Here is a 13,558-nt window from a genome sequence, read left to right on the forward strand (position 1 = left end):
AACACTTACATAGGAAATCCAAGAGAATCTATAAACTTTTAGGGCTAACAGGTGTGTTTAGCAAGGTGAATGGATACAAAGACCAATATATTAAAACCTATAAGCATTCCTACACACCATAATATGCAAACAAGAACATTTAAAAATGATCCAATTCTGAAACTACTTCATATGCACTGTACCAGGTTCTCACTGGGAGAGAAGATACAAATACGAATGGGGGAGGTAATGGGGTTGAACTAGAAGGATCAACATGTACTAAAAAGTTTTTTTTTTTTTAAATATTTATTTATTTTACAAAAAGAGTAGAGAGAGCAAGGAGGGTAGGGGCAAAGGGAGAGGAAGAGAATCTCACCCAGGCTCCCCACTTGGCATGGAGTTTGATTGGCAGGGGCTTGATCCCACAATCATGACCTGAGCTGAAACCAAGAGTCAGAAACTTAACCAACCGAGCCATCCAGGCACCCCTAATGAGTTTTTATGATGTCACATACTTCCTATTTTGTCAGCTAAAAGAGACTGGAAGAAATGACAATCAAGTAGCAATAAACAGAGCTAATGCCTAGATTCTGGTTTCTAAATGATGAAAAGGAACCCATGGTTAGAAATGGTAGATTCTAGGGCTCAGACAATATTCAGGAGAAACTTGGAATATCTTGTTGTGACGGGAAGTAAGGAAGGGGTAGAATGTATGGGACATGGAAAGCCCACAGGAACTGGTCTGAAGAAACTCCCAGAGACGATGTGAACATCAAAACAAATGACAACAATGAATTATAATAATAAGTAAACTAAATCCACGAGCCCATACTCATTTAAAAAAATAAAATACTCAACAAAATAAATGGGGATGTATAAAATTTATTTACATAAACATGCCAACTCATAAATGTGGAAGAAATGATAGAAAATGTCACTATTTTGCAATGATCATACTGCAACCATCAACTGATTCAGCCAAGAATCCTCAACAGAGGGATGCCTGGATGGCTCAGTCTGTTAAGCATCTGCCTTCAGCTCAGGTCATCCCAAGACCCTGGTCGAGTCCTGCATCAGGATCTCTGCTCAGTGGGGAGCCTGCTTCTCCCTCTGCCTGCCGCTCCTCCTGCTTGTGCTCTCTCTCGTGCTCGCTCTTTGAGAAATAAATAAAATCTTAAAAAAAAAAAACAAAAAACAAAGGACTCCTTTAAAAAAAAAAAAAGAATCCCCAATAGATGCTAATGCCACTGAATGAAAGTTTATTGAGGAACAGGGTATTTAGAGGCTCTAAGAATTTTCACAAAGATTAGTGGTTTACAAAGGAGAAAAACAGGGGCACCTGGGTGGCTCGGTCAGTAAAGTATCTGCCTTTGGCTTGAGTCATGATTCCAGAGTCCTGTGATCAAGTTCTACATTGGGCTCCCTATTGAGTGGGGAGTCTAATTCTCCCTCTACCCCCGCCCCCTGGTCATTTTCTCTCTCAAATAAATGAATAAAATCTTTGAAATTAGGAAAAAAGGAGAAAAATATATCTTTATAGAAATATCTTGCAAACATCACCTTCACTAGGTAATTAGTGCTGACATAGCTAACAATGAGACATAGGGTGGCTCTCAGTAACAGTGAGAAGAATGCATCACATAAGTGGTATTTGCTAGAAAAAGGCATTACTTGAATCTAACTATGAGGAAACAATTCAACAACCCTAAACTGAAGAGTTTTAGTTTACAACTAAACAACTAGCTTACCTATAGTCTTCAAAAATGTCACTATATGAAAGAACCATTTTGGGTAACTGCACTATGGTAATGAGCAGGTCTTTGTTCTTTGGGGATGAAAATGAAAGTATTTAGGGATAAATGGTCACGCCACTGCAACCTATACTCTAAAATCAGCTCAAAATAAATCAAACACAGAAACACACCAAACGAAAAAGTAGATACCAGTAGAACATCCATCAAAAGAATAACAGCTAAATAAACACAGCACGTTTTCGTAAAATGAAAAAAAAATATATACACTATATTATTTTCAGGAGGAAATCTGAAAATAAGAATAAACATATATGTAACTATATTTCTTGGACATTTTGTGTTATTGAAAAATCGAAACAATTAATGACACAATGGGGTAGTGTAACTGGCACATTCCCTCCTACCTATTGTCACTTCGGGTTTCCATGGCCACAGGATTTGGAGAGGCCCGATGACCTGAAATGGGAATCAGGCTACTCCTCTCTGCAGGGTAATCAGGCTGGATCCGAGGAGAAGTGTGTGTGATCTGCTGTGGCACCACCTTAGCTACAAATGCAAAATCCAATCATATTACCTCTCATATGCTTTTATTGGCATGCCAAAACGTTCTTGGCCAGCAACAATCTTAAGAATGCAAACAGTAATAAGAAGCCTGGATCTTGAGCTTTAATCAAAATAAAAAAAGAAAGATAAGCATATAAGATTCAACTGAATTATTTCAAGCCAGTATTCTACTGATACATTCATATATTCACACCGTTATTTGCCAAAGCAGGGTTCACCATCAATACTTTAACAAAAATACCAGGACTTCCTGGAGACCTTTTTTAAAGGAGGAAAATTTTTGACAACAACAGCAAAAACAAAAATCAACAAAATTTTGAATACCAACACGGCAAAGACCTTAGCTTCTACTGAAGAATCCGTAGCTAATTAGTAGTAAGTCAATCATTTTAATTTCCAAGTCTCAGTTTCCTCATCTACGAGAAGGCCTTCTTTAGATCATCACTTAATTTCTAAGATCCTTTGAATGTCCTGTGATTTAGCACAAAACTTTACAGCAAAATCAAAATGACTATAGAGTTTTCAAATCTAATCTGAGGCTCAAAGTTTGCTCTCCTCTAGCATTTGCAATCAAGTTTTGTTTAGAAGGTATGGCTGAACTGGGACATACTTTAGTGTTCTTACAGACCTGTCTATTAACTCTATGTAGGAAAATTTGGGGGAAAAAAAAGCTGCAGTCCACATTAGATATATAGAAGGACAGCTACCATCTGTGAAAGATCTCACAGTTACACCAGTGACAGGCACATAAACACTGGAGACTAGGATGATGTCACCACATTACCCAAAGTGCAGTGCACTGAACACCAAAGATAAGCAACACAAGTCCACCATGATTCCCAGCTATTTCCCAAGGGAGGAAGCTGGACAAGTTTCTGCAGGATGATAGCCAGGATACCCACTTCGACCACTGATGATGACTTGTGCTGGCTAAGGCAGATGCCGTGCCTTAAGGCTAATGCCATGAAATATTTTCCATCAGTAGTAAAGAGAGGGGGAGCTGAGTGGAAAGCAACTAAGCCTTGTTTTTCCACTGTGCCCATAAAAGCTAGGAGAAAAGAATGCTCCCAATAGGAATGCAGCTGTCATCTGGCAAAGTGGCTAACTACTGGTTGGTAAACCATACACATGCCCATGAATTTATATCTGTGCCTTTTTTCTAATTAAAAAAGCCACACATTGTCAATTATAAAAAAGAAAAAACAGACTTAAGGAAAAACAATGCAAAAATCCTAAGTTGAATATAATGCCACCTCCAAAGATGATCCCTGTTTACTGAAAGCTGTGATCATCTGATTCTGCTTTTTTAGAATTCTGATACCACCATCATATGTGGGCCAGAGCATCGAGGAAAAAAAGATGGTATTCTATTAGAAATGAGCATTCATTAAAGGCTTCCCCCCCGGACTCAACACATTCCTACTAGTAAAAATAGTTGAATTCAATATTTAACCTCATCTGGAAAAAGCTGCTTAAGTGATTTTAATATATCCATTAAAATCCCACTTGAAAATCAATGCTCTAGGGTTAATATCAGGTTTCCTTTCTCAACTAAGGTACCCCTATACAGGGATCCTATAGTGATGTAACAAAGAAATATCTGGCTTACTATAAAAGAAGAAGAGAAAGCCAGAGCATAAGCCTGATGGAACTTCGACAAAACCTATCACATTAAGGGACACCTGGGTGGCTCAGTCTTTGAGTGTCTGCCTTTGGCTCAGGTCATGATCCCAGAGTCCTGGGATCGAACCCCACATCGGGCTCTCTACTTGGCAGGAAGCCTGCTTCTCCCTTTCCCATTCCCCCTGCTTGTGTTCCCTCTCTTGCTGTCTCTTTCTGTCAAATGAGTAAATAAAATCTTAAAAAAAAAAAAAAATCACATTAAGTGGCAGATGTTAAATCTGTTTGGACACTTCTGTCAAATGATTTTCACAGAATTTAGCAAATAGTGAAAAATCAAAGATAAAACAGCTGGGAGATATGAAGTATAATACTGTAACTTAAGACAGGTAAAAATTTGATAGTTTCAGCCAAATGAATGCACATACTTCTGTTACTTCTGTCTCCTGGTACTCTGAGTTTATTCCCACAGTGTCATCTCTCAGCAAGATACAGTGACATAAATAAATGAATCTCTAAATAATTCTTTACAGTGATGATTCGAGATGAAACCAGAGAGCCCCTATAGGGTACACTGCTCTCCTATACTGGTCTAATTTGCTTTATAGCTATAGATATGCTAGTGAGACTCTTGACTATAAAAATGCCAAGAACAAGCCTGATTCTGTTGTTACAGTGCTCAGGATAACTGATGACACTGTTAGATACAGTCAGAAAATGGTGTGAAGCGACAGTTATGGAACAAGCAACAATCTTTTTCAACAATAGTACATCAATGCTAAAATCACACACACACTCCCACCCTCCAGCCCTCTCTTCTTTTCACAGGAGGGAATTAACTACCTGCACCACAGAAAAGTAAGAAAGAAGTACGCTCTCTTTGATGCCAAGATGCTGTAAGTGGTAACGTGAGAAAGAGCCAGCAGCAGTGTTTTCACCGCTAAAAGCCTACCATGGGGCTCATTACCAATTTAAGGGCAGGAATGGCTGAGTTATCCAAGGGAGGAGGAAGGGCTTCCTGGGTTCCACAATCATTCTGGAAAAGCGTCCTCCAAGTCTGCACAGAGGGATGTGAAGCTGTCTTATATGGGAAGGAAAGAACTACCGCAGTGCTGGGAGGTAGCAGGTGGGGAAGCTATACTTCTACGGTCACCAGATTTCTGACAGTTAAGTATGCCAGTGTATCATTTTACAAAAAGCATTCTAAAAGTTTATGAAAAATATGGCAGCTGTCCCATGTCTCTGGGAGTAAAACAGAACGATGGCATGCTTATTGTCATACAACCAAGGCAAAGCTAACACTAGAAACTAAACCCAGAGCTTGTGAATTAAAAAGAGCAGTGCTCTGCCTCAGAAGCCAGTTTCTGCTTTGGAAGCTGTGACAGCAGACATCAACCCCTAGGACAGGTGTGGGCAAGTCCTGCCTGATGTCTGGGTTGATACTTCGGAATGGCTGGGGGAAAAATCAGAAGAACATTTCATGACAGATGAAAATTATATGAAATCCAAATTTCTGTGTCCATAAACAGTTCTACTGAAATGTACCTACACTCAATTGTTTACATCTTATCCACAGTTTAGCAGTCATGACACAGACCTGTGAGGCCTGCAAAGCTTATAATATTTATTATCTAGCCCTAAAGAGAAAGGTTGTCAATCCCTGCTCTTAATGACTGTTTGGCTGCCAGTAACTTTTCAAAGATTTTTTTAAATATTGAAAGCATATTTAAAAGGGGAATAACAAAGCTTAGAAGAAACTTTAGGATGTTTGTGAAGTATCCTGGGGTAAGAGTCAGATGAGAACTGAGGGTAATCAACCCGAGGGTTATCACCCTTCCCACTGTGCATCGCCTAGAGTTTTCCTGAACACTCTATCAGTAGTACAAGTTCTCTTCATTCCAGATCCTTGCTTCTTTTTTGCTTTTTCTGTGGATCTCATTTAACTATGTCAGTGAAGTTAACTTTTTATCACTAAAAGACACACAGAGGAGAGGTAAAATCTGATGAATAAGGAGTCAAAGTTGTGTGAAAATAATGTTTACTTTCAGATCTCAAAGATTATTACCCTCTTTTCCCTCCTATGGTCAACACCAAATCTATATGACAAATATACTAAAAACTGAATTCAGTGTTGCTTTGAAAATCAATAATAATTAAAAAAAAAACAAACAACCCAATACTAGCCCTCTATATGAAGACCTGGTCAGAAGGGCTGAAAAATCCCTTTTAGCTCTGTGTGAAGGCTGCAGGACACTTACCAACTGGGATGTTTGAGGTGGTCACAGCGGTAGCATGGGATGAATGTGAGGGCATTGTCATGGTAACAATTGTACTCGTGGGAGCTTGTGTGTGTGACACAGATCCTGAAATTGGAGGAAAAAAAGTCTTCAATAATGGCCTCTCTACACACACTACCGATTCTCAAATACCTGAGAAAAGCTCTTGGGAAAAGAGAATTCTTCTAGCCTATTCTTTTTCTCTGACTGAAGCTGAGAAATGGAAAATTAACTTACCACTCATGCCTCACACTTCCTTAGGAGGAAGAGCAGGGCTGCCAACTTACCGGCTGTGGTTGCTGAAGGAATGGTGTTGGTTGCCAAGATAGGTGCTACCGTTGCTGCAGCCACTGGTGTGCCGGTACTGAAGATAGTTTTCTGTGTGTGTGTGGGGGGGGGAGAGATCCCACAACACAGTTATAAACAAGAACATTTCCCCCTCAATCCAGTTTAAAAGCAATCACTGCCTTCAATACTGCTAGGTTCTCAGGAAATTGGGCAGAAGTCTGGTTTTAACCCACAGACTCCACAGACAGGTTCACCTTTGGTTTTACCTGTGCCATGGTATGAAGCTGTTGTTTTGGTGTCCCTAATGCAGGATGAGACGGCAGTGTGATTCTTGTTGTTACATCCCGTGACTGGGCAGGACGCTGAATACTAATTGCTGCAGATGGTGGATGCTGGATAGACAAAGTTGGCCGACTGAAAGAGATAGGAAAGACATGACTTCTCACTTGTCTCTAGACATGATGCAGGCAGTCAAGGCCATTTGCTCTCTTGTACTAGACCATCATACAGTTTATTTTTTAGGTCTGTGACACCCACAGGTGATCCAATGAAGTAAATGGCCTGTCGAGTTTCTCTCCTGTAAGTTCCATCAACCTCATTTCCAAAGGTATCAATATGCACCATGAACTGAATCAATTAATCTGTAGTCATTTTTAGCACTCTCAGTGTAGTTAACTGAGAGTTAACTCTCAGGACAACACTGAGTAAGCATTATTATATCAATACACTTCACTGTGTGGACAAAACTGAAGATACACACTAAGGTTTTCACATTATGAGGGAGAATTACAGACGACCTTGGTTAACAGCAGCCCACCCTATTGCCCCCAAAGCACTAACCTGCTCTCAACTTGCTATCATTCCTAACTGTATTGTTTCTTCAAAAGTTAGTTGTAACTTTTACAGATTATAACTTCTATAACTTTTATAACCTTTATAGTTATATATTAGTTATAATCTAATTACTGAAAGAGATATCAACACAGAACCCACCTCAAATTAACTGGCAGCAAGTTACAGAAACTGCAACAGTGGCAAGATAACTTGACATTATAACAAAGTTGGCATTTCAAGTCAGAGGGGGAAGAATGGACTATTTAATAAGTGATGTTGGGAAGATTATGTACCCTTTTGAAAAAAATAAAATGGGATCCATGCTTCATGCATTACTACAGCAGGATAAATAAAAAGAGGATCAAAGATTTTACAGCAAATTAAAAAGTACACGAAGAAAAGACAGAATTCTTTTATAACCTCAGAGTGGAAGAGAGCTTTTTAACTATTAAAAGCTTTCAAAATCTGGGGTGCCTGGGTGGCTCAGTGGGTTAAGCCTCTGCCTTCGGCTCAGGTCATGATCCCAGGGTCCTGGGATTGAGCCCCGCATCGGGCTCTCTGCTCAGCAGGGAGCCTGCTTCCCCTCCTCTCTCTCTTTCTATGTCAAATAAATAAATAAAATCTTTAAAAAAAAAGCTTTCAAAATCTAAAAGCTATAAAAGATCTAAAAATTTGACTCTGTGAATGAACAAGCAAACCTACTTAGCAAAACACACTATAAGCATGTTCAAAAGACTCAAAAATCAAAGTGCAATCTTAATATACTAGGAATTCCTTGCAATGAGAAAAATAACAGCCCAATAAAAACAAGCAAGGGATATGCGCAGCCAATTCACTAAAACGAAAATGCAAGTGGCTCCTTAACAAAGAAAAGATGCTCACTCCCACTCATAGGAAGAGAAATACAATTTAAAATACACTAGATAACACTGTTCACCTATCAGATTAGCAAAAATCCCCAAAATGAACAGCATCATGTTGTTCAAGCTGCAAGGAAAACGCACTTCCAAACATTCTGGAGGGAGTGCAAACAGGTACAGACCTTAAGGACGGCAATTAGTAGGTATCAAAATTATAATTGCATATACCTTCTGAATAACAGCCCACTGTTATTGGGCTTTTGGGAATTTATCCTACAGGCATTCTTGCACACATGGATAATGACTGAAGTATAAGTGTATTCACTTCAATATTACTTATGATAGTCAAGTACTAGAAACTTCAAACCCATTAACACATACAATGGATCACTGCGCTGGTACTAAGAGAACAATGAGGCTATCTAAGTAATGAAATAGGAAGCTTTCAATACATGTCATATTTAAAGAAAGTAGAGAATTTATGAATTAATTTTGGGTAAAAAGGATAAAAGAACTGCACTCAAATCTGACTACATTTAACTAACATTGGAAGGACATCCAGTTAGTTACTATCAGAGAACTCAGAAAACATAAAAGGAAAGAAACAGAGGAACCTGGTAGATGGGGGACAGAGGAAAGTGTGACATCCTTCCTACACATCTTTTCATGCTTTTATATTTTGAAACCACGTGAATACAAATTAAAAAGAAGTGAATAAGCTCAGCTGTAAAAGTAAAAACTTGACTGAGACTGCATGTGTCCAAACTAAGCAATGGTTTCATCTCTCAAATGGCATCCTCTCTCAAAATGCTTTAAAAACAGACATGGTGGGATATCAGTGAATAAAGTGTTCAAACTGAATAAAGGATGGTTTTCTTTCTGAAGAACAAGAGCAAAATGCCTTATCATCCAAGTTAAAGGAAAGCTGAAAAACCAGCCACAGATATAACTGTGAACTTGGTGGAACTCACGGAGGAGAAAGTGTACTACAGGGAGACTGGATCTTTATGTTTTCCAGGATGAACCATTTCCCCATGCCCATTCCTTATGTTCACCCAAAATGTAAAGGACCCCTAAAGAGTTCCCTTACCTGACTCTCATGTTCTCAAGCCAGAAAAAACCCCCAGAAACATAAAAACCCAGATAATCCTAAAAAGTCCTTAGGTCACTCATTTTAAGCCCATTACACCTCTTGCACTAGTCATTTAAAAATGTCTGGGAATGAGGAATGGATGTTCTCTGATAATTTAAGTGACCACTTTGAGATTTTCTTTAGGTTTCATTTTCTCTCTCCTCATTATGGTAGAACCCAATTTTTATTATGAATAACACAGTCCAAAATTATTTCCAGAAACACAAAGAAGAAAAATATAAGCTCTATGTTTATTCCACAGTTAGCCTAATAAATCTCCCCCCAGAGCAGCAGCACACTGATTAAGATTATTGGACTAGATTAGCCGGCATGGTAGGCCAATTCTGACCAGGATCTCCACTATCACATTGAGAGTTCAAGTACTTTTGTGGCTCTTAGAATTACTGAAGATAACCATTACACCAGTTGTTGTGGGAGCGCAAACGCATGCTGCAGCATCAAGTATTGAGTACAATCCCTATGGAATCAGCCTGAGGATATTATTCCTGATGTGGCAAGTGGAGACTCGGACCTTGCACAAAGTAACAGGATTCTGCATGCCACTGGTCTAGTCAACGAACAGTAATTAGGACTTTGTTTTGCAGCCTGGCTTCTTCCCTGTATGGCTTTCATACCCTCTTGAAAGGTGACTTTAGGATAACATGAGAATAATATTTGCCGACATAGACCACCTGCATAAACTCGTCACTCCAACTACCTAGGATGTCTCTGCAGCTTTACCAGATAAAAATCCATTTTGGAGACTGTAGTTTTAATAGTTGACAACATACTACACTAAGTATAGTGCCATGTAAGACATCTCCTCCCAGCATTTATGATGAAAACCAGAGAAATACATATATATATATATGTATGTATATATATATATATATATATATATATATATGTATATAAAGTCATGACAAAATTTAGGACATATGAACTTAATTATATAAATAATTTTTGAAGAGCTTCATAACAAAGAATAATGTCAACATTCCAATCACTAGGAAAGGGTCTCCACAATTCACCTTAAATATACTCATATTTAAAAGGTCTGGTTCATTTAAAAAAAAAAAAAACCAGGAAAGAGTATTTATATTAAATATTTAAATACGTTTTTAAGTGCTTTTGAAAGCAGACTGTATTACATGGTAGTCTTTGACTTTAAATTACTCCTAATGAAAAAAACCATGAACACTTCTATAAGGTATATTACTTGTTAGGCATATTTTAATTCCTTTCCATATATTAATATAAGTATTCCTTATAATGATCTGTGAGGTAGGTAATATTATTGCCATTTTCTTTCTTCCCCCATAGATTTATTTATTTGAGAGACAGAGGGAGAATGCGTGCATGAGCATGGGAGAGGGAGTACCCTCAAGCAGACTCCCTGCTGAGTGTAGAGTCCGACAAAGGGCTTGATGCCAGGGCTGTGAGATCATGACCTGAGCCAAAATGAAGAGCTGGACACTCAACTGACTGGGCCACCCAGGCACCCCTATTATTGCCATTTTCCATGTAAGGAAATTGAAGCATTCACTCTTTGGTCTAGCACTTCCACAGATCTTGAAAGTATACCATTAAAACAGGCAACAGCACACGCTGAAATGTCCATCAGGACATCCATAAGCTAGGATACAAAGCAGCCAAAAATAAAGGGAATAAATATCTCTATGTACTGATTTGGAATCATCTCCAGAATATATTAAGAGAAAAAATGCAAGGCATAAAACAGCATATATAAATACAATATGCTGTATTTTCTTTTTCCTTTGAAAGTTACGTCTTTTTTTTTTTTAAGATGTTTATTTATTTGAGAAAGAGACAAAGCCAGAGAGAGCACAAGCAGAGGGAGAAGCAGAGGGTGAGGAAGGGAGAAGCAGATTCCCTGCTGAGCAAGGAGCCCACCATCAGGCTTGATCCCAGGATCCTGGGATAATGGCCTGAGCTGAAGGCAGACAAAACCTACTGAACCAGCCAGGTGTGCTCCAACATTTGAGGGATAGAGAGGACAGTGAAACTCCTCACTGTATACCTTTTTATATATTTATATTTTAGAAATATGTGAATCTAAATTAAACAAAAAATGTTACTACATATCCCACAGAGAAACTGATCACTTCAAGTGACCTCTGAATACATTTCCACTCCTTTAGTGGGATGTAGTCTGAAGACAAAAGAACTGGGAAGAAGTCTTAAACTTCACTCAGTCTCTCTCTCTCTCTCTTTTTTTTTAGAGATTCTTTATTTCTTTGAGAGAGAGAGACACAGTGAAAGGGGGAACACAAACAGGGGTAGTGGGAGAGGGCGATGCAGACTTCCTGCTAAGCAGGGAGCCTGATGTGGCACTTGATCCCAGGACTCTGGGATCATGACCTGGGCCGAAGACAGACGCTCATCGACTGAGCCACGCAGGTGCCCCAAACGTCATTCGGTCTTATTATTAGTTTAATCTACAGAAAATAAGGGGTTGATTTAAGACCCATGAACTTGGGACTCTGAGTTGTTACTTTGAAACTATTTTTTTTTTACATTATGGACCAAAGAACCAAGTAGTTGTATTAATGTCTTGACACAAGGTTTGCAGCGTAAGAGAAAAGATGTACAAATATAAAACTGAAGAAAGAAAAAAACTTGTAATGTTAAATTTCATTCAGAAATATCAGTATGAAGACATGACTGTGTTTACTATATTGATTACCTTTGTTCACAGAAAGAGCCTAAAAGCAACGATACCCCAGGAGCAATGTGTACCCTTAGCACCCAGATCTTGGGTTCTAATTACCATTCTCCACTAAAGAGAACCAAGAATCACTGGAGAAATGGCTGATTTTAAGATTAGGGAGGCAGAAAAATAAAGGGCCTCATTTACCATGTACCAAAAAGATGAAAGTACTCAAAGTCTAAGAGGAATTATCAAAATGACACTGAAGCCAGTTTGAAAGGGTTCTCACTAGCCAAATTTGGGGCAACTGGGAAAAAAAGATTTTTATTAAAATATACCGAGTAAATAAAACACCTCTAAGTCCATAGTGGCAACTCCCCCATACACAAAAAAGATCAGAGATTAAGCAGGGTCAGTGAGCTAGAAAGTGCTCCCACATCTGTTGTCTTAATCAATATATTCTTTGTCCTAGCAATGAGAATTTCTTTAATGGCCTCAAAGGCAGCTCTAGGGACAGAGACCCAAATTAGAAACTTGAAAAACACAGAAAATTTGGGGTTAATTTACAACAAGTGAACCTGTGACCATCTTCCAGTGTTGAGCTGGATCTTTGTTTGAGTTCTTCAGAGTGAGGGCAAGAAGTACTGCAGGCAGAGACTGCAGGTTTGGGATTTTCTCCTCCTCTCAGAGAATAGTAACTAAACAAAAAGTAATGCAATCTCCATCTCTGGCAACACTAAGAGATACCTGACACCTCAAACCACAGAAGAGGTAGCAGAACTGCCAAGGGCAGTGATACCCAAACAGGGACACAGGCGCCAATGCAGACAGGATCTCTGCAGCTACAAGTTAAGGGGCAAAACCCAGTCAAGTATAATTCTCCAAAGTGAGGAGCGCACTCTGACAGAGGAAACCAAAAGCTTTTGTTTGTAACAGCAGGAGCTGTCAGTGAAGCAGGACCTGGACACGGACTGGTTCCAATATCCAATAATCAATGACAAAGGGTTAAACCAGTAATCACACATACAGATAAGTGCCATGTGAAAAACAGCATGTGGTGAGGGGTGTCTGGCTGGCTCATCAGGTAAAGCAGGTAATTCTCAATCTCAGGGTCATGAATTAAAGCCCTATGTTGGGCACAGGGCTTACTTTAAAAAAACAAACAAAAAACCCCCAGCGTGTGGTGAGACCCAGGGAAAAGAGAAATTGCCATCTGGGGCAGTCTATCTTCACTGGCAGGAGAGAAGTACAACCAAGAAAACATCAACAGAGTACTCTGAGTCATTAGGAAAATTTCCCCTAGCCAGTATACAGCCCAGCCCACAAGAACCAATTACAAATAGCTGATGCAGAATAAGTTCAACTCAATTCAAAGATGAGTACTCAGAAAGCAACCAGCACAAAACTTATTTCATGATGCTATAAGAAAAATGGTGGACAGAAAAGGAAGTTTACTAGAAACGCTTTCACTAAGCAGATGAAAATTGTACCATGAACGAAGAAATGTAATGAAATAACTCCTTCCATGAAATGAAAACACAAAGCAAAGATATAAGAGCTCACTGGACATAATAATAAGA

At 39.0% G+C, this 13,558-nt stretch overlaps 1 protein-coding gene across 5 annotated transcripts in view; it reads right to left on the bottom strand.

Annotated features, from left to right (window-relative positions):
- Nucleotides 1–13,558, bottom strand: part of LOC111160869 (Sin3A associated protein 130) — an 83,026-nt gene that overhangs the window by 49,151 nt on the left and 20,317 nt on the right. For all 5 annotated transcript variants that reach the window (XM_022524256.1, XM_022524257.1, XM_022524255.1 and 2 more), the window contains exons 8-11: nucleotides 6,748–6,895; nucleotides 6,481–6,571; nucleotides 6,176–6,280; nucleotides 2,138–2,279 (exon numbers count right to left, since the gene is read on the bottom strand). In XM_022524256.1, the coding sequence (XP_022379964.1) occupies nucleotides 2,138–2,279; nucleotides 6,176–6,280; nucleotides 6,481–6,571; nucleotides 6,748–6,895 (486 nt within the window). The remainder of the gene's footprint in view (nucleotides 1–2,137; nucleotides 2,280–6,175; nucleotides 6,281–6,480; nucleotides 6,572–6,747; nucleotides 6,896–13,558) is intronic.

The sequence above is a fragment of the Enhydra lutris genome, unplaced genomic scaffold, assembly GCF_002288905.1.
Source record: "Enhydra lutris kenyoni isolate GAN:26980312 unplaced genomic scaffold, ASM228890v2 scaffoldscaffold78, whole genome shotgun sequence".
Classification (NCBI taxonomy): domain Eukaryota; kingdom Metazoa; phylum Chordata; class Mammalia; order Carnivora; family Mustelidae; genus Enhydra; species Enhydra lutris.